Source organism: Euprymna scolopes, chromosome 5 (genome assembly GCF_053919585.1).
Source record: "Euprymna scolopes isolate OS-2025 chromosome 5, ASM5391958v1, whole genome shotgun sequence".
In the NCBI taxonomy this organism is placed as follows: Eukaryota; Metazoa; Mollusca; class Cephalopoda; order Sepiida; family Sepiolidae; genus Euprymna; species Euprymna scolopes.
The window spans coordinates 75826409-75851499 of NC_136486.1; the positions used below are offsets into that span (position 1 = coordinate 75826409).

General features: G+C 20.3%; 1 protein-coding gene across 8 annotated transcripts in view; it reads right to left on the reverse strand.

The window, feature by feature from the left end:
- LOC145276861 (centrosomal protein of 97 kDa-like) overlaps window positions 1-25091 on the reverse strand; it is a 417991-nt gene that overhangs the window by 105564 nt on the left and 287336 nt on the right. For all 8 annotated transcript variants that reach the window (XM_080128261.1, XM_080128260.1, XM_080128256.1 and 5 more), the window contains one exon: window positions 21850-21964. In XM_080128261.1, the coding sequence (XP_079984387.1) occupies window positions 21850-21964 (115 nt within the window). The remainder of the gene's footprint in view (window positions 1-21849; window positions 21965-25091) is intronic.

Below are 25091 nucleotides of genomic sequence, written 5' to 3' on the forward strand. Positions count from 1 at the left end.
TTGAGATTTGTTAATATCAGCTTAAAATAATTTACAATTTTGAAAAAAAGGACTGCAGAAATTATTTTTAGTTGATATATTACGCCTACTGATATATTTAGTCTATTGATATATTTAGCCTATTGATATAGTTGGTCGATTGATATATTTAGTCTATTGATATATTTAGTTTATTGATATATTTAGTCTATTGATATATATAGCATATTGATATATTCAGTTTATTGATATATTTAGTCTATTGATATATTTAGCTTATAGATATATTTAGGCTATTGATATATTTAGTCTATGGATATATTTAGTCTATTGATATATTTAGTCTATTAATATATTTAGTCTATTGATATATTAAGCCTATTGATATATTTAATCTATTCATATATTTAATCTATTCATATATTTAATCTATTGATATAGTTAATCTATTGATATATTTAGCCTATTGTGATATTTAGTCTATTGATATATTTAGTCTATTGATATATTTAATTTATTGATATATTTAGTCTATTGATATATATAGCATATTGATATATTCAGTTTATTGATATATTTAGCCTATTGTGATATTTAGTCTATTGATATATTTAGTCTATTGATATATTTAATTTATTGATATATTTAGTCTATTGATATATTTAGCTTATAGATATATTTAGGCTATTGATATATTTAGTCTATGGATATATTTAGTCTATTAATATATTTAGTCTATTAATATATTTAGTCTATTGATATATTAAGCCTATTGATATATTTAATCTATTCATATATTTAATCTATTCATATATTTAATCTATTGATATAGTTAATCTATTGATATATTTAGCCTATTGTGATATTTAGTCTATTGATATATTTAGTCTATTGATATATTTAATTTATTGATATATTTAGTCTATTGATATATATAATCTATTTATATATTTAATCTACTGATATATTTAGTCTTTTGATATATTTAATCTATTGATATATTTAGTATACTTAAATATTTAGCCTTTTGGTATATTTAGTCTATTTACATATTTATTCTATTGATATATTTAATCTATTGATATATTAAATCTGTTGATATATGTAGTGTATTAATATGTTTAATCTATTGATATATTTAATCTATTGATTATATTTAATCCATTGATATATTTAATCTATTGATATATTTAATCTATTCATATATTTAATCTATTCATATATTTAATCTATTGATATAGTTAATCTATTGATATATTTAGCCTATTGTGATATTTAGTCTATTGATATATTTAGTCTATTGATATATTTAATTTATTGATATATTTAGTCTATTGATATATATAATCTATTTATATATTTAATCTTCTGATATATTTAGTCTTTTGATATATTTAATCTATTGATATATTTAGTATACTTAAATATTTAGCCTTTTGGTATATTTAGTCTATTTACATATTTAATCTATTGATATATTTAATCTATTGATATATTAAATCTATTGATATATGTAGTGTATTAATATATTTAATCTATTGATATATTTAATCTATTGATATATTTAATCTATTGATATATTTAATCTATTGATATATTTAATCTATTGATATATTTAGCCTATTGATATATTTAATCTACTGATATATTTAATCTATTGATATATTTAATCTATTGATTATATTTAATCCATTGATATATTTAATCTATTGATATATTTAATCTATTGACATATTTAATCTATTGATATATTTAATCTTTTGACATATTTACTCTATTGATATATTTAATCTATTGATATATTTAATCTATTGATATATTTAATCTATTGATATATTTAATCTATTGATTATATTTAATCCATTGACATATTTTATCTTTGATATGTTTAATCTATTGATATATTTAGTCTTTTGATATATTTAATCTATTGATATATTTAATCTATTGATATATTTAATCTATTGATATATTTAGTCTTTTGATATATTTAATCTATTGATATATTTAGTATACTTAAATATTTAGCCTTTTGGTATATTTAGTCTATTTACATATTTATTCTATTGATATATTTAATCTATTTATATATTAAATCTATTGATATATGTAGTGTATTAATATATTTAACCTATTGATATATTTAGCTTATTTATATATTTAATCTATTGACATATTTCATCTATTGACATATTTAGTGTATTGATATATTAAATCTATTGATATATTTAATCTATTGATATATTTAATCTATTGATATATTTAATCTATTGATTATATTTAATCCATTGATATATTTAATCTATTGATATATTTAATCTATTGACATATTTAATCTATTGACATATTTAATCTATTGATATATTTAATCTATTGATATATTTAATCTATTGATATATTTAATCTATTGATATATTTAATCTATTGACATATTTAATCTATTGATATATTTAATCTATTGATATATTTAATCTATTGATATATTTAATCTATTGATATATTTAATCTATTGACATATTTAATCTATTGATATATTTAATCTATTGATATATTTAATCTATTGATATATTTAATCTATTGACATATTTAATCTATTGATATATTTAATCTATTGATATATTTAATCTATTGACATGTTTAATCTATTGATATGTTTAATCTATTGATATATTTAATCTATTGATATATTTAATCTATTGTATATATTTAATCTATAGATATGTTTAATCTATTGATATATTTAATCTATTGACATGTTTAATCTATTGATATATTTAATCTATTGACATGTTTAATCTATTGATATGTTTAATCTATTGATATATTTAATCTATTGATATATTTAATCTATTGATATGTTTAATCTATTGATATATTTAATCTATTGATATATTTAATCTATTGATTATATTTAATCTATTGATATATTTAATCCATTGACATATTTTATCTTAGATATGTTTAATCTATTGATATATTTAATCTATTGATATATTTAATCTATTGACATGTTTAATCTATTGATATATTTAATCTATTGACATGTTTAATCTATTGATATATTTAATCTATTGACATGTTTAATCTATTGATATATTTAATCTATTGACATGTTTAATCTATTGATATATTTAATCTATTGACATATTTAATCTATTGGTATATTTAATCTATTGATATATTTAATCTATTGACATGTTTAATCTATTGGTATATTTAATCTATTGATATGTTTAATCTATTGACATGTTTAATCTATTGGTATATTTAATCTATTGACATATTTAATCTATTGACATGTTTAATCTATTGGTATATTTAATCTATTGATATATTTAATCTATTTATATATTTTATCTATTGATATATTTAATCTATTGACATGTTTAATCTATTGATATATTTAATCTATTGACATGTTTAATCTATTGATATATTTAATCTATTGATATATTTAGTCTATTGATATATTTAATCTATTGATTATATTTAATCTATTGATATATTTAATCTATTGATTTTTTAATCCATTGATGTATTTAATCTATTGATATATTAAGGCTAACGATATATTTAGTCTATCGATATATTTAGTCTATTGATATATTTAGTCTATTTATATATTTAATATATTGATATATTTAATCTATTGATATATTTAGTCTATTGATATATTTAATCTATTGATATATGTAATCTATTGATATATTTAATCCATTGACATATTTAATCTATTGATATATTTATTCTATTGATATATTTAATCTATTGATATATTTAATCTATTGATATATTTATTCTATTGATATATTTATTCTATTGATATATTTAATCTATTGATATATTACATCTATTGATATATTTAATCTATTTATATATTTAGTCTATTGATATATGTAATCTATTGATATATTTAATCTCTTGACATAGTTAGTCAATTGATATATTTGATATATTTAATCTATTGATATATTTAGTCTAATGATATATTTAGTCTATTGATATATTTAATCTATTGATATATTAAGTCTATTTATATATTTAATCGATTGATATATTTATTCTGTTGATATATTTAATCTATCGATATATTTAATCTATTTATAAATTTAATCTATTGATATATTTAGTCTATTGATGTATTTCATCTATCGATATATTAAATCTATTGATATATTTAGCCTATTGATATATTAAATCTATTGATATATGTAGTCTATTGATATATTTAATCAATTAATTTATTTAATCTATTGACTTATTTAATCTATTGACATATTTAGTCTATTGATATATTTAATCTATTTATATATTTAATCTATTGATATATGTAGTCTATTGATATATTTAGCCTATTGATATATTTAATATATTGATATATTTAATCTATTGATATATTTAGCCTATTGATATATTTAATATATTGATACATTTGATCCATTGATATATTTAGTCAATTGATATATTAAGTCTATTGAAATATTTAATCAATTGAAATATTTAATCTATTGATATATTAAGCCTATTGATATATTTAATCTATTGATATATCTAATCTATTGATATATTTAATCTATTGACATATTTAATCTATTGATATATTTAATTTATTGATATATTTAATCTCTTTTCATATTTAGTCTATTGATATATTTAATCTAGTGATATATTTAGTCTATTGAATATATTTAATCTATTGATATATTTCATCTATTGACATATTTAGTCCATTGATATATTTAGTCTATTGATATATTTAACCTATTGATATATTTAATCTATTTACATATTTAGTCTATTGATATATTTAATCTATTGACATGTTTGATCTATTGACATATTTAATCGATTGATATATTTAGCCTATTTATATATTTAATCTATTGACAGATTTAATCTATTGATATATAAAGTAAATTGATACATTGAATCTATTGATATATTTAATCTATTGATATAATCAGGCTATTGATATATTTAATCTATTGATATATTTAATCTATTGATATATTTAGCCTATTGATATATTTAATCTAGTTATATATTTAGCCTATTGATATATTTAATCTAGTTATATATTTAGTCTATTGATATATTTAATCTATTGATATATTAAGTCTATCAATATATTTAATCTATTGATATATGTAATCTATTGATATATTTAATCTATTTATAAATTTTATCTATTGATATATTTAATCGATTGATATATTAGCCTATTGAAATATGTAGCCCATTGATATATTTATGGTACCAGTCTTCAAGAATTCTGGTGAAAGAACTGACCCACTAAATTATCGCCCCATTAGCCTCCTCCCGCTTTTCGCCAAAATATTTGAGTCCTTAGTTAATCAAGCCGTAGTCCAGCACCTAACAGCTGCTAAACTCCTGACTGACAAACAATATGGATTCAGGCAAGCCCGTTCAACAGCAGATATCTTAACTGTAGTTTCTGAACGTATATACCGTTCATTGGATAAAACAGGGGAGGGTAGAGCGGTAGCCCTTGATATATCTAAGGCTTTTGACAGGGTATGGCACGATGGTCTTCTAAGGAAAATTAGATCATATGGAATCACTGGAAGAATTCATAATGTAATTAAATCCTTCTTAAGTAATAGAAAAATCAAAGTTGTCCTTGACGGACATACATCCAAACAATATGACATAAATGCGGGAGTACCTCAGGGGTCTATCCTTGGACCTCTGTTATTCCTGATATTCATAAACGACCTCCCTGATAATATTGTTTCGGAGATGGGTATATTTGCCGATGACACCACTCTCTATAACAGATATGAGGGGAAAACAAATGAACACATATCTAAGGCAATGGCAGAAACACTAGAGGACGACCTCCAATCCGTAGTGGAATGGGGACAAAAATGGTTGGTCACATTCAATGCTGCTAAGACTAAGCTTGTTTCCTTCAATAACTACAAGAAACCTTCTCTACCACCAATAGCAATGGCCAAGAACACATTGCCTGAAAGTACTTCTTTTAAACTCCTCGGCCTAACGTTTACAGGGAATATGAACTGGAATAGATACATTGAGAGCATTGCCAAGGCTGCTGCAAGGAAGGTTGGCTCCCTCTACCGTGCTAGAAAACTACTTACGCCTGCCAGTATCCTATACCTCTATAAGGCAACCATTCGCCCATGTATGGAGTACTGTTGTCACATCTGGGCTGGTGCATCTGCTACTTGTCTCTCGCTCCTGGACAGGGTTCAAAAGAGAGTCGCCAACCTGATAGGTCCTGAACTGTCATCTAGGCTTCAACCTCTGTCCCATCGACGAGATGTTGCATCCCTCTGCCTGTTCTACAAATACTTTAATGGTGAATGCTCTGACGAACTGCAAACACTTGTACCTCCCCGACGTAACTACCCCCGACAAACCCGACAAGCTACTAAGTCTCATCCCTTTACAGTAGAGATCCCTAGGTGCAAGAAAGCCTTTTACTCCAATAGTTTCTTCCCCAGAATTGCGGGTCTTTGGAACTCCCTTCCGGGATTCTGCTTTCCCAACTGCAATGATATGCAGAAGTTTAAGTGTAATGTTAACAAACATCTTTCTACTCTTCTCCCCTCATAATGACCCCGCTAATTAATTCCCTAATAGTAGCCCCCTGCTTCAAAGTGGCACTGTGCCTTGTTTGGGGTGAAAATTGAATAAAAAAAAAAAAATAATAAAAATTTTTTAATCTTTTGATATATTTAGCCTTTTGATATATTAAGTCCATTGATATATTTAATCTATTCATATATTTAGTCTATTGATATATGTAATCCATAGATATATTTAGTCTATTGATATATTTAGTCTATTGATAAATTTAGCCTATTGATATATTTAATCTATTGTGATATTTAATCTATTGATATAATTAGCCTATTGATATATTTAATCTATTGATATATTTAGTCTATTGATACATTTTATCTATTGATATATTTCATCTATTAATATATCTAGTCCCTGGATACATTTAATCTATTGATATATTTAATCTATTGATATATGTAGCCTATTGATATATTTAATTTACTGATATATTTAGTCTATTGATATATTTAATCTATTGATATATATAGTCTATTGATAAATTTAAATTGATATATTTAATCTATTGATAAATTTAGCCTATTGATATATTTAATCTATTGTGATATTTAATCTATTGATATATTTAGCCTATTGATATATTTAATCTATTGATATATTTCGCCTATTGATATATTTGATCTATTGATGTAATCTATTGATATATTTAGCCTATTGGTATATTTAATCTATTGACCTATTTAATCTATTGACATATTTAGTCTATTGATATATTTAATCTATTGACATATTTAATCTATTGATATATTTAATCTATTGACATATTTATTATATTGATATATTTGATCTATTGATATATTTAATCTATTGATATATTTTTTCTATTTATATATTTACTCTATTGATATAGTTAATCTATTGATATATTTAGTCTATTGATATATTTAATCTATTGATTTATTTAATCTCAAGATATATTTAATCTATGGATATATTTAATATCTTGACATATTTAGTCTATTGATATATTTAATCTATTGATATATTTAATCTATTGATATATTTAATGTAGTCATATATTTAGTCTATTGATATATTTAATCTATTGATATATTGAATCTATTGATATATTTAATCCATTGATATATTAAATCTATTGATATAGATAATCTATTTATATATTTAATCAATTGATATATTTTATGTATTGATATATTTAGTTTATTGATATATTTAATCTATTGATATCTTTAGCCTATTTACATATTTAATCTATTTATATATGTAATCTATTGATATATTTAATCTATTGATATATTTAATCTATTGATATATTTAATCTATTGATATATTAAATCTATTGATATATTTAATCTACTGTTATATTTAGTCTATTGATATATTTAATCTATTGATATATTTAATCTGTTGATATATTTAATCTATTGATATATTTAATCTACTGATATATTTAGTCTATTGATATATTTAATCTATTGATATATTTAATCTATTGATATATTTAATCTATTCATATATTGTGTCTATTCATATATTTAATCTATTCATATATTGTATCTATTTATATATTTAATCTGTTGACATATTTAATCTATTGATATATTTAATCTATTGATATATTTAATCTATTGACATATTTAGTCTATTAATATATTTAATCTTTTGATACATTCAATCTATTGATAAATTTAATCTATTATGATATATATAGTCTATTGATAAATTTAAATTGATATATTTAATCTATTGATATATTTAATCTACTGATATATTTAGTCTATTGATATATTTAATCTATTGATAAATTTAATCTATTTATATATTTAATCTATTGATATATTTAGTCAATTGATATATTTAATCCAGTGATAAATTTAGCCTATTGATATATTTAATCTATTGTGAGTATATGTGGTGATGCCTATGTAAAAAAAAAAAAAAAAAAAAAAAAAATTAGCCTATTGATATATTTAATCTATTGATATATTTAATCTATTAATATATTTAATCTATTGATATATTTAATCTATTGATATATTTCACCTATTGATATATTTGATCTATTGATGTATTTAATCTATTGACATATTTAATCTATTGACATATTTAATCTATTGACATATTTAGTCTATTGATATATTTAATCTATTGACATATTTTATCTATTGACATATTTAATCTATTGACATATTTAATCTATTGACATATTTAGTCTATTGATATATTTAATCTATTGACATATTTTATCTATTGATATATTTAATCTATTGACATATTTTATCTATTGATATATTTAATCTATTGATATATTTTGTCTATTTATATATTTACTCTATTGATATAGTTAATCTATTGATATATTTAATCTATTGATATATTTAATCTATTGAAATATTTAATCTATTGATATATTTAGCCTATTGATATATTTACTCTATTGATATATTTAATCTATTGATATATTTAATCTATTGATATATGTAGCCTATTGATATATTTAATTTACTGATATATTTAGTCTATTGATATATTTAATCTATTGATATATATAGTCTATTGATAAATTTAAATTGATATATTTAATCTATTGATATATTTAGTCCATTGATATATTTAATATATTGATATAGATAATCTATTGATATATTTAATCCATTGATATATTTAATATATTGATATAGATAATCTATTGATATATTTAATCAATTGATATATTAAATGTGTAGATATATTAAGTTTATTGATATATTTAATCTATTGATATCTTTAGCCTATTGACATATTTAATCTATTGATATATTTAGTCTATTGATATATGTAGTCTATGTATATATTTAATCTATTGATACATTTAATCTATTGATATATTTAATCTATTGATGTATTTAGTCTATTGATATATTTAATCTATTGATATATTTAGTCCATTGATATATTTAATCTATTGATATATTTAATCTATTTATATATGTAATCTATTGATATATTTAATCTATTGATATATTTAGTCTATTGATATATTTAACCTATTGATATATTTAATCTATTGACATATTTAATCTATTGATATATTTAGTCTATTGATACATTTAATCTATTGATATATTTAATCTATTTATATATTTAATCTATTTATATATTTAGTCTATTGATATATTTAACCTATTGATATATTTAATCTATTGACATATTTAATCTATTGATATATTTAGTCTATTGATACATTTAATCTATTGATATATTTAATCTATTGATATATGTAGCCTATTGATATATTTAATCTACTGATATATTTAATCTATTGATATATTTAATCTATTGATATATTTAGTCTATTGATATATTTAATCTATTGACATATTTAATCTATTGATATATGTAGCCTATTGATATATTTAATCTACTGATATATTTAATCTATTGATATATTTAATCTACTGATATATTTAGTCTATTGATATATTTAATCTATTTATATATTTAATCTACTGATATATTTAATCTATTGATATATTTAATCTACTGATATATTTAGTCTATTGATATATTTAATCTATTGATATATTTAATCTATTGATATATTTAATCTATTGATATATTTAATCTACTGATATATTTAATCTATTGATATATTTAATCTACTGATATATTTAGCCTATTGATATATGTAATCTATTGATATATTTAGTCTATTGATATTGATATATTTAGTCTGTTGAAATATTTTATCTATTGACATATTTAGTCAATTGATATATTTAATCCAGTGATAAATTAAGCCTATTGATATATTTAATCTATTGTGAGTATATGTGGTGATGCCTATGTACAAAAAAAAAAAAAAAAATTAGCCTATTGATATATTTCATCTATTGATATATTTAATCTATTGATATATTTAATGTATAAATATATTTAATCTATTGACATATTTGATCTATTGATGTATTTAATCTATTGATATATTTAGCCTATTGATATATTTAACCTATTGATATATTTAATCTATTGATATATTTAATCTATTGATATAATTAGCCTATTGATATATTTAATCTATTGACATATGTAATCTATTGACATATTGAATCTATTTATATATTTTGTCTATTGATATATTTAGTCTATTTATATATTTAGCCTATTGATATATGTAATCTATTGATATATTTCATCTATTAATATATTTAGTCCCTGGATACATTCAATCTATTGATATATTTAATCTATTGATATATGTAGCCTATTGATATATTTAATTTACTGATATATTTAGTCTATTGATATATTTAATCTATTGATATATATAGTCTATTGATGAATTTAAATTGATATATTTAATCTATTGATATATTTAATCTACTGATATATTAAGTCTATTGATATATTTAATCTATTGATATATTTAATTTATTGATATATCTAATCTATTGATATATTTTGTCTATTGATATATTTAATCTATTGATATATTTAGTCAATTGATATATTTAATCCAGTGATAAATTAAGCCTATTGATATATTTAATCAATTGTGAGTATATGTGGTGATGCCTATGTAAAAAAAAAAAAAAAATTAGCCTATTGATATATTTAATCTATTGATATATTTAATCTATTGATATATTTAATCTATTGATATATTTCGCCTATTGATATATTTAATCTATTGACATATTTAATCTATTGACATATTTAATCTATTGACATATTTAATCGATTGACATATTTAGTCTATTTATATATTTAATCTATTGACATATTTTATCTATTGATATATTTAATCTATTGATATATTTAATCTATTGATATATTTAATCTATTGATATATTTAATCTATTGATATATTTAATCTATTGATTTATTTAAACTAATGATATATTTAATCTATTGATATATTGAATAGCTTGATATATTTAATATCTTGACATATTTAGTCTATTGATATAGATAATCCATTGATATATTTAATCTATTGATATATTTAATCTATTGATATATGTAATCTATTATATTTAGATATATTTAATCTATTGATATATTTAATCTATTGATTTATTTAAACTAATGATATATTTAATCTATTGATATATTGAATAGCTTGATATATTTAATATCTTGACATATTTAGTCTATTGATATAGATAATCCATTGATATATTTAATCCATTGATATATTTAATCTATTGATATAGATAATCTATTGATATATTTAATCAATTGATATATTAAATGTGTTGATATATTAAGTTTATTGATATATTTAATCTATTGATATCTTTAGCCTATTGACATATTTAATCTATTGATATATTTAGTCTATTGATATATGTAGTCTATGTATATATTTAATCTATTGATATATTTAATCTATTGATATATTTAGCCTATTGATGTATTTAGTCTATTGATATTTTTAATCTATTGATATATTTAGTCCATTGATATATTTAATCTATTTATATATGTAATCTATTGATATATTTAATCTATTGATGTATTTATCTATTGATATTTTTAATCTATTGATATATTTAGTCCATTGATATATTTAATCTATTTATATATGTAATCTATTGATATATTTAATCTATTGATGTATTTAGTCCATTGATATATTTAATCTATTTATATATGTAATCTATTGATATATTTAATCTATTGATATATTTATCTATTGATATATTTTATCTATTTATATATGTAATCTATTGATATATTTAATCTATTGATATATTTAGTCTATTGATATATTTAATGTATTGATATATTTAGCCTATTGATACATGTAATCTATTGATATATTTAATCTATTGATATATTTAATCTATTGATATATTTAATCTATTGATATATGTGGCCTATTGATATATTTAATCTACTGATATATTTAATCTATTGATATATTTAATCTATTGATATATTTAATCTATTGGTATATTTAATCTATTGATATATTTAGCCTATTGATATATTTAATTTACTGATATATTTAATTTATTGATATATTTAATCTGTTGATATATTTAATCTATTGATATATTTAATCTATTGATATATGTAGCCTATTGATATATTTAATCTACTGATATATTTAGTCTATTGATATATGTAATCTATTGGTATATTTAATCTATTGATATATTTAATCTATTGATATATTTAATCTACTGATATATTTAATCTATTGATATATTTAATCTATTGATATATGTAGCCTATTGATATATTTAATCTATGGATATATTTTATCTATTGATATGCGTGTTTAATTAGAGGTTCTGTTGGATATCTTTCTGTATATATGTTTTGGATCAAAATCTAAATAGTCTATTTATATATTTAATCTATTGAAATAATTAGTCTATTTATATATTTAATCCATTGATATATTTTATCTAGTGATATATTTAGTCTATTTATATATTTAGTCTATAGATATATTTAGCCTATTGATATATTTACTCTGTTGATATATTTAGCCTATTGATATATTTACTCTGTTGATATATTTAATCTATTGATATATTTAGTCTATTGATATATTTAATCTATTGTGATACTTTATCTATTGATATAATTAGCCTATTGATATATTTAATCTATTGATATATTTAGCCTATCGATATATTTAATCTATTGACATACTCAATCTATTTATATATTTTGTCTATTGATATATTTAATCGATTCATATATTAGTCTATTGATATATTTATTCTAGTGATATATTTAGCCTATTGATATATTTAGTCTGTTGATATATTTAATCTATTGATATATTTAATCTATTGATATATTTAATCTATTGATATAATTAGCCTATTGATATATTTATATCTATTAATATATTTAGTCTATTGATATATTTATATTTATTGATATATTTAGCCTATTGATATATTTGATCTATTGACATATTTAATCTATTGACATATTTAATCTATTGACATATTTAGTCTATTGACATATTTAGTCTATTGGTATATTTAATCCATTTATATATTTAATCTATTGATATATTTAATCTATTGATATATATAATCTATTTAATATATTTAATGTATAAATATATTTAATCTATTGACATATTTAGTCCATTGATATATTTAATGTATTGATATATTTAGTCTATTGATATATTTAGTCTGTTGATATATTTAATCTATTTATATATGTAATCTATTGATATATTTAATCTATTGATATATTTAGTCTATTGATATATTTAATCTATTTATATATGTAATCTATAGATAAATTTAAATTGATATATTTAAACTATTGATATATTTAATCTACTGATATAATTAATCTATTGATATATTTAATCTATTGACATATTTAATCTATTGATATATTTAGTCTATTGATATATTTAATCTATTGATATATTTAGTCTATTGATATATTTAATGTATTGATATATTTAGCCTATTGATATATTTAACCTACTGATATAATTAATCTATTGATATATTTAATCTATTGATATATTTAATCTATTGATATATTTAATCTATTTATATATTTAATCTATTGATATATTTAATCTATTGATATATTTTATCTATTGATATATTTAATGTATTGATATATTTAATGTATTGATATATTTAGTCTATTGATATATTTAATCTATTGATATATTTAATCTATTGATATATTTAATCTATTTATATATTTAATCTATTGATATATTTAATCTATTGATATATTTAGTCTATTGATATATTTAATCTATTGATATATTTAGTCTATTGATATATTTAATGTATTGATATATTTAATGTATTGATATATTTAATGTATTGATATATTTAATCTATTGATATATTTAATGTATTGATATATTTAATCTATTGATATATTTAATCTATTGATATATTTAGTCTATTGATATATTTAATCTATTGATATATTTAGTCTATTGATATATTTAATGTATTGATATATTTAATGTATTGATATATTTAATCTATTGATATATTTAGTCTATTGATATATTTAATGTATTGATATATTTAATGTATTGATATATTTAATCTATTGATATATTTAGTCTATTGATATATTTAATCTATTGATATATTTAGTCTATTGATATATTTAATGTATTGATATATTTAATGTATTGATATATTTAATCTATTGATATATTTAATCTATTGATATATTTAGTCTATTGATATATTTAATCTATTGATATATTTAGTCTATTGATATATTTAATGTATTGATATATTTAATGTATTGATATATTTAATCTATTGATATATTTAGTCTATTGATATATTTAATGTATTGATATATTTAATGTATTGATATATTTAATCTATTGATATATGTTGTCTATTGATATATTTAATCTATTGATATATTTAGTCTATTGATATATTTAATGTATTGATATATTTAATGTATTGATATATTTAATCTATTGATATATTTAATCTATTGATATATTTAATCTATTTATATATTTAATCTATTGATATATTTAATCTATTGATATATTTAGTCTATTGATATATTTAATCTATTGATATATTTAGTCTATTGATATATTTAATCTATTGATATATTTAATGTATTGATATATTTAATGTATTGATATATTTAGTCTATTGATATATTTAATCTATTGATATATTTAATCTATTGATATATTTAATCTATTTATATATTTAATCTATTGATATATTTAATCTATTGATATATTTAATCTATTGATATATTTAATCTATTGATATATTTAGTCTATTGATATATTTAATGTATTGATATATTTAGCCTATTGATATATTTAATCTATTGATATATTTAATCTATTGATATATTTATTCTATTGATACATTTAATCTATTGATATATTTAATCTATTGATATATTTAATCTATTGATATATGTAGCCTATTGATATATTTAATCTACTGATATATTTAATCTATTGATATATTTAATCTATTGATATATTTAATCTATTGATATATTTAATCTATTGATATATGTAGCCTATTGATATATTTAATCTATTGATATATTTAATCTGCTGATATATTTAATCTATTGATATATTTAATCTACTGATATATTTAGCCTATTGCTATATGTAATCTATTGATATATTTAGTCTATTGATATTGATATATTTAGTCTATTGATATATTTAATCTATTGATATATTTAATCTATTGATATATTTAGTCTATTCATATATTGTGCCTATTCATATATTGTATCTATTGATATATTTAATCTATGGATATATTTTATCTATTGATATGCGTGTTTAATTAGAGGTTCTGTTGGATATCTTTCTGTATATATGTTTTGGATCAAAATCTAAATAGTCTATTTATATATTTAATCTATTGAAATAATTAGTCTATTGATATATTTTATCCATTGATATATTTTATCTAGTGATATATTTAGTCTATTTATATATTTAATCTAATGACATATTTAGTCTATAGATATATTTAGCCTATTGATATATTTACTCTGTTGATATATTTAGCCTATTGATATATTTAATCTATTGATATATTTAGCCTATTGATATATTTAATCTATTGATATATTTAGCCTATTGATATATTTAATCTATTGACATATTTAATCTATTTATATATTTTGTCTATTGATATATTTAGTCTATTGATATATTTAATCAGTTGATATATTTAGTCTTTTTATATATTTAATATATTTAGTCTATTGATATATTTAATCGATTCATATATTAGTCTATTGATATATTTATTCTAGTGATATATTTAGCCTATTGATATATTTAGTCTGTTGATATATTTAATCTATTGATATAATTAGCCTATTGATATATTTATATCTATTAATATATTTAGTCTATTGATATATTTATATTTATTGATATATTTAGCCTATTGATATATTTGATCTATTGACATATTTAATCTATTGACATATTTAGTCTATTGGTATATTTAATCCATGTATATATTTAATCTATTGATATATTTAATCTATTGATATATATAATCTATTTAATATATTTAATCTATTGACATATTTAGTCCATTGATATATTTAATGTATTGATATATTTAATCTATTGATATATTTAGCCTTTTGATATATTTACTCTATTGATATATTTAGTCAATTGATATATTTAATCTATTGATATATTTAGCCTTTTGATATATTTACTCTATTGATATATTTAGCCTTTTGATATATTTAATCTATTGATATATTTAATCTATTGATATATTTAGCCTATTTATATATTTACTTTATTGATATATTTAATCCATTGATATATTTAATCTATATTATTTTGTCTATTGATATATTTAGCCTATTGATAGATTTAATCTATTGTGATATTTAATCTATTTATATAATTAGCCTATTGATATATTTAATCTATTGATATATTTAATCTATTGATATATGTAGCCTATAAATATATTTAATCTACTGATATATTTAGTCCATTGATATATTTAATGTATTGATATATGTAGCCTATTGATATATTTTATCTACTGATATATTTAGCCTATTGATATATGTAATCTATTGATATATTTAGTCTAATGATATTGATATATTTAGTCTATTGATATATTTAATCTATTGATATATGTAATCTATTGATATATTTAGTCTAATGATATTGATATATTTAGTCTATTGATATATTTAATCTATTGATATATTTAATCTATTGATATATTTAGTCTATTCATATATTGTGTCTATTCATATATTTAATCTATTCATATATTGTATCTATTGATATATTTAATCTATTGATATATTTAATCTATTGATATGCGTGTTTAATTTGAGGTTCTGTTGGATATCTTTCTGTATATATGTTTTGGATCAAAATCTCTAAATAGTCTATTTATATATTTAATGTATTGAAATAATTAGTCTATTGATATATTTAATCTATTGATATATTTAATCTATTGATATATTTAATCTATTGATATATTTAGTCTATTCATATATTGTATCTATTGATATATTTAATCTATGGATATATTTTATCTATTGATATGCGTGTTTAATTAGAGGTTCTGTTGGATATCTTTCTGTATATATGTTTTGGATCAAAATCTAAATAGTCTATTTATATATTTAATCTATTGAAATAATTAGTCTATTGATATATTTTATCCATTGATATATTTTATCTAGTGATATATTTAGTCTATTTATATATTTAATCTAATGACATATTTAGTCTATAGATATATTTAGCCTATTGATATATTTACTCTGTTGATATATTTAGCCTATTGATATATTTAATCTATTGATATATTTAGCCTATTGATATATTTGATATATTTAATCTATTGACATATTTAATCTATTTATATATTTTGTCTATTGATATATTTAGTCTATTGATATATTTAATCAGTTGATATATTTAGTCTTTTTATATATTTAATATATTTAGTCTATTGATATATTTAATCGATTCATATATTAGTCTATTGATATATTTATTCTAGTGATATATTTAGCCTATTGATATATTTAGTCTGTTGATATATTTAATCTATTGATATAATTAGCCTATTGATATATTTATATCTATTAATATATTTAGTCTATTGATATATTTATATTTATTGATATATTTAGCCTATTGATATATTTGATCTATTGACATATTTAATCTATTGACATATTTAGTCTATTGGTATATTTAATCCATGTATATATTTAATCTATTGATATATTTAATCTATTGATATATATAATCTATTTAATATATTTAATCTATTGACATATTTAGTCCATTGATATATTTAATGTATTGATATATTTAATCTATTGATATATTTAGCCTTTTGATATATTTACTCTATTGATATATTTAGTCAATTGATATATTTAATCTATTGATATATTTAGCCTTTTGATATATTTACTCTATTGATATATTTAGCCTTTTGATATATTTAATCTATTGATATATTTAATCTATTGATATATTTAGCCTATTTATATATTTACTTTATTGATATATTTAATCCATTGATATATTTAATCTATATTATTTTGTCTATTGATATATTTAGCCTATTGATAGATTTAATCTATTGTGATATTTAATCTATTTATATAATTAGCCTATTGATATATTTAATCTATTGATATATTTAATCTATTGATATATGTAGCCTATAAATATATTTAATCTACTGATATATTTAGTCCATTGATATATTTAATGTATTGATATATGTAGCCTATTGATATATTTTATCTACTGATATATTTAGCCTATTGATATATGTAATCTATTGATATATTTAGTCTAATGATATTGATATATTTAGTCTATTGATATATTTAATCTATTGATATATGTAATCTATTGATATATTTAGTCTAATGATATTGATATATTTAGTCTATTGATATATTTAATCTATTGATATATTTAATCTATTGATATATTTAGTCTATTCATATATTGTGTCTATTCATATATTTAATCTATTCATATATTGTATCTATTGATATATTTAATCTATTGATATATTTAATCTATTGATATGCGTGTTTAATTTGAGGTTCTGTTGGATATCTTTCTGTATATATGTTTTGGATCAAAATCTCTAAATAGTCTATTTATATATTTAATGTATTGAAATAATTAGTCTATTGATATATTTAATCTATTGATATATTTAATCTATTGACAAATTTAGTCTATTGATACATTTAATCTATTGATATATTTAATCTATTGATATATTTAATTTATTGATATATTTAATCTATTGATATATTTAATTTATTGATATATTTAATCTATTGATATATGTAGCCTATTGATATATTTAATCTACTGATATATTTAGTCTATTCATATATTTTGTCAATTCATATATTTAATCTATTCATATATTTTATCTATTGATATATTTAATCTATTGATATATTTAATCCATTGATATGCGTGTTTAATTTGAGGTTCTGTTTGATATCTTTCTTATATATATGTTTTGGATTCAAATCTCTTAATAGGTGTTTTATGTTATTTACTGTGTGTTATCCTAGTAGGTTGTAGTGGTCTGGTAGCAGAAAAGGAGATGTCTTTTTAGAATGCATGTTTTCTGATTGCTGACAAAATTTGAATGGAGTTTTTGTCTTTCCAATATAACCTTCATTATCACAAATAAAACCATAAATATAATGTTGAGACTGTCGTATGTCAGGTGTGTGGATTGGAGTTGGAGTTAGGCGAGAAAAAGGGGTGTGAGTTTTATATGTGTGTATATGAGATATATGGGGTATTTGTAATTGTCATGCTATAAGGGAAATTGTCTAATTGCATTTACTTGAGATAGGTTGAAGATAGATTAGTAGTGTTATTTATTGAAGTTGTTGAAGTTTTTAATAAGATGAGTTTGTGCATGTCTTGGCTGTGGTGCAAAAGATGTGATGGTTTATGTTTTTTGTTTGTTTTTTAAGAATTTTGTTCATCTGTTATTGTAGTTTTATTGCTTTCTTGATGTATTTAATGGGGCTTGTGATGTGCTTACATAATCCAGTGTGTTTGAGAATATGCATTAAATGCATATTCTCAAACTATATGATAGATTTTATTTTAGGTTTAATTGAAATTAAGAAATTTCTGGCTATATGTGGGTTTTGTGTAGAGAGATGCTGATATTCTATTGTTGTGGGATTTGATTGTGATGTTTAAAAATGGAATACGAGTGCTCTAAGGCGAATTTGATAGTGTTATGCTATATTGGTAAAAGTCTATTAGATTGTTAAAGCCATGTAGTCAAATGGAGAAAGTGTTGTTGATATTGCATCAGTTTAGTTGGAAGTTTTAGAGTAGTTGATTTTTTAATATGTACATGAATATAGTTAGATTAGATAAGAGCCATTTTGTGCCTATAGTGGTGCTTCTGAACTGAAGATAGTTTTGGTTGTTCAATTAGAAGTTACTGCATGAGGATGACGTGGATGAGGCTGCATATGTCTTCTATTTGGTCATTGAGGAAATTATGATGAATAAGAAATTTTCTGCTTGTACACCATAATTGTATGGAATGTTGGTGTAAAGATCTGATACATCCATAGTGACCTAGGATCGTTGGTTGGGGAAGATTGCAGATTTGTTTGATTTTCTTTCTGTGTAGCATCCTTGATATAGCTCGGAATGTTGAGTAGTAAAGTCTTGATGTAGTCTATGTATCCTGAAATAGATTCAGTTAGTGATTATGGGTCTATCTGGAAGTGGACTGTTAAGGGATTTAGCTAGATGGTATAGTGAAAATCATTAGCTATAGAAAAGATTCATTTAACAAAAATTCCCTTGAAATAAGCCATTACATAAAAAAGCGTTAAAAAAGCTCCAGTAAGATTTGAGAGGTTTTCAATGTGATATCAAAGACATTATTGATGTAATTTGAAAAAATATCAGCTTTATGGTATATTTTTGCCAAATGTTCTTGAACATTAAACAGAAATAATCAATCCAATGCATAAATCAACATGCATATTCCCTGAGACTTAAATGTCTCTTGAGCTCTATCATATTACACAGGCTATTTCCATATAATAGAACAAGTAGGGGAGAACTGCCCTCTCTTTACAGAACCTTTCTTACATGGATGGAGAGAGAGGAGAAGTGTAAGAATAAAAATGGCCACTCATCATGGACACAAAGAAGGAATTATCTCCTTTTTCCAGAAACGGTAAACAAAGCAGAGGCAAATAAAAAAAATAGCTGGATGTCATCAGAAGTAATCACATACGGTGAATGTGTTCCTTTGGATTCTCCTCATGAGCAAATAAACTATCACATATCTATTGCTATATCTCCTCCTAGATTTTTGTTTATTCTACACATGCTAATTTCAGTCTTTTATAAAGATACATATTTAGTTAAATACTTTATAAAATTTGAAAAATGCCAAAGTGGCTGTGTCAGTATTGCTAACAATAATGACAGTTTAAATTCATATAATTAATTCATATAATTAATTTCTGCTGACATGCTAAAATTGTTTTTACTTTTCATGCAAACTAATTTGATAGCAGTAAGAGGTGAAAATTACATCACATGACATGAACAAAAAAATTCCATTTAGATAAATGACCATTTTTCAGTTTCATTGGTATACTCCTGCAAATCAAATTTATAAATTTGCAGGAGTATACCAATGAAACTAAAAAATGATCATGTATCTAAATGGATTGGAGAACTAAATCAAAGAAATGTTCAATTATACTAACTACAAAGTGAATCATAAAAATTGCTTTCAGATGCAAAAGCTGAATCTGTTGTAGTTGTTGCAGGCATTGAATTCGTTGACCAAACATTCTTGGTATTATCTTGAAAGGTTTCAAGCTAAAAGAAACAAAGAAATGAAAAAGGAAATACCAAATAAATATAAAAGTGATTTCATGTGAATACAAGATTAAAACATGAAAAATGATACAGAATAAATCAATTGTACATGAAATGAAGTCTGATAACATTTTGCATTAATATAAAAAAAAGTCAAACTAAACATTTGCATTTTAAGTAATCACTAGATGTACCTGTTCAATCACTATCATTATTTATTCGACTTCAATTCTATTTGAAAATTCATAAATCTGAACAAATCTTTTAAAAACGTTCTTCTTGTATATCTAAAAATAATAAATTCTTTTACTTCTATATTACTATTATTATTAAATAAAATTATGTTATTCTTATATGTTAGTATTATTATAATTTTTTTATTTTAAAGAAATATTGATTTATATAAAACTAGCAGGTGTACCCGGCCTTGCTCAGAGCCATATAAAATTTAATAGAAGTGAAATTATGTGTAACATTTTTATATTCAAATTTCTATTTCTCTCTCTCTCCAGCTGTCTTTGTATCTTTCTCTCTTTCTTTATTCTCCATTTATCACCCTTCTCTGTAACACTTATTTTATCCTTCGTCCAACTCATTCCTCTCTCTTGTTTTCTTGTGCAAAAATATGTAATTAGGATACTAGAAGTATCCCTTTAAAGTTTATATTTACTTGAATTTAAATTTATTATAACCTCATATTTATTATTTCTGAACAATGCCAAATAGAACAAAATGACAACATTCTTGAATCCAGGTAATTCTGTTCTCTTCACCCGCTTTCACATATGAAGAGAAATTATGTTAATAATGAAAATCGTCTAAAAAGATAAAATATAATATCAATACATATTTATTGTGTACAACACTCAGTTGAACAAAAAATTATGTTACCTCCACTCATTTACCAAATATAATAGAGTAATATTAATATAGACAATTTTATTGCTGCCTGACCAAGTAGAACAAGACCAAATATTATTAACTAATGTTAGTAAAGAGGGTTTACAGCAGTAACTAAAAGTACACTTTGAAGAAAGCAGGGACCTCAGGTTGGCTCCACTTAGAAAAGGATAGACTTTGGGTGACACCGCTTTAACCTTCAAACAGTTTTCGCAACTAAGAGTGTGTTTTTTTTTTATATATTCACAACAATTTTAATTTATCTTTGGATTGATATTTTTATTTAAAAAAATAAATAAATAAAAATAAATAAAAATAATTTTCTTAAAAAAAATTATTTAAACCAAAATTTGGATTGATATTTTTACCATGTTTTCAACGAATATCACATTTAAAATTGTCGCCGACAAGTAATTGTTTAGAAGTAATATATTTATATATTTACAAAAAAAAAGATAATAATAATAATAATAACGGGTATAATAATTGAAAATTTAGAACCTTTTAAATAAAACTATTTAAACCAAACAAATATAAAATAATTGAAAATTTAGAAACGTTTAAATAAAACTATTTAAACCAAACAAATATATAATAATTGAAAATTTAGAACCTTTTAAATAAAACTATTTAAACGAAACAAATATAAAATAATTGAAAATTTAGAACCTTTTAAATAAAACTATTTAAACGAAACAAATATAAAATAATTGACTTGTTTTAATTTATCTTTGAATTGATATTTTTATTTAAAAAAATAAATAACTAAAAATAAATAAAAATAATTTTCTTAAAAAAACAAATATAAAATAATTGACTTGTTTGCAAATGTTTTGCAAATGTTTTGCAAATGTTTTGCAGATTTTCGCAATGAAGATTGATTTTTTTGTAGAATTCTTTTTTCTGTATGCATTTTTAATACAAATCAATATTTACTTAGTTATTCTTTTAAACATTAACTTTAGCGACAATGCAAGTAAAACTTTTAAATTTTCAAGTGGATTTTTCTGACACAGAGTGTGTTTATATATTTACAAAACGTTTTAATTTTTTAGCAGATTTTTGCAAATTAATATTTTTATTAAAAACATAATAATAAAAACGAGTTATCTTATTTATTTGCGACCAAGTTAACTTTTTATGAAGAGTATGTTTATTTACAAATTTTAAAAATAAAACTATTTAAACCAAAATTTTGATTGATATTTTTACGTTGGTTTAAATAGTTTTATTATAAAATTTTGTAAATAAACACAAAAAAATTGATTTTTATGTACACTGCATTTATACATTTACAAAACAAAAGAAATAATAATAATAAATCAACGTAATAATTGAACATTTAGGACACATGTTGGCAGTCATGAAAGAGGAAGTCTTTCTAGACTGAGGCAATTTTTATACATAATAAAATTAGAAATACAAGCAACAAATATAAATCAATCTTGGTTGCGAAAAACTGCGAAACATTTGCAAACATTAAATTTGTGTAAATATAAGTGTTTTGTAAATGATATAACTTGTTTTTAATTATTTTTATTATTATCATTATTATTAATCATATTAGTATTATTATTATACTAGCAGGACCCATGTATTAGCGTTGCCGGGTGGAAGTATGCCCCCACCCAATTTGTAAAAAAAACAAAACAATTAAACAATGATTGTTATGGGAGCCACTGCTGGCCCAGTAAAATAGCGAACACTGGCGCCCATGGCCAAAATGAATGTACCGTGCTGAAGTAACAATGGTTGTATCGATAAAAACCATTCTTAACATGAGAATTTGATTCTGTGCTTTCACCTAACGTGTCAAATAAAAGTAGGGTACTAAATAGCAGTTGTTACCATCCACCTGTAATATATAATGAAAATAAAAGAATGAACTAAAAATTATTATAACCAAGGGCATTTATTCCAGAGAGAACATTGTGTCACAAGGAAAAGAAACAACCAAAAAACACTGTTGCAGACCTGAATAATGATTCCTGTAACTTAAAAATTTTTCCTTTTAACTTTGTTGGAATTTTTTCTGGCGATTATCATTGAATACAGGCTAATTTTCAGATTAAAAAAGAAATTCAAAGTAGTATTTTTAATGACTAATAGTCGGGGATCAATTTGTAATGATAACGTTCTAATAAATGGAACACACTTTTTTTGCCACGTCATGCTGCCCTTAGCTGTTAAATGTTTCCTTTTTCTGTTGATAAGGTGTATACAATTT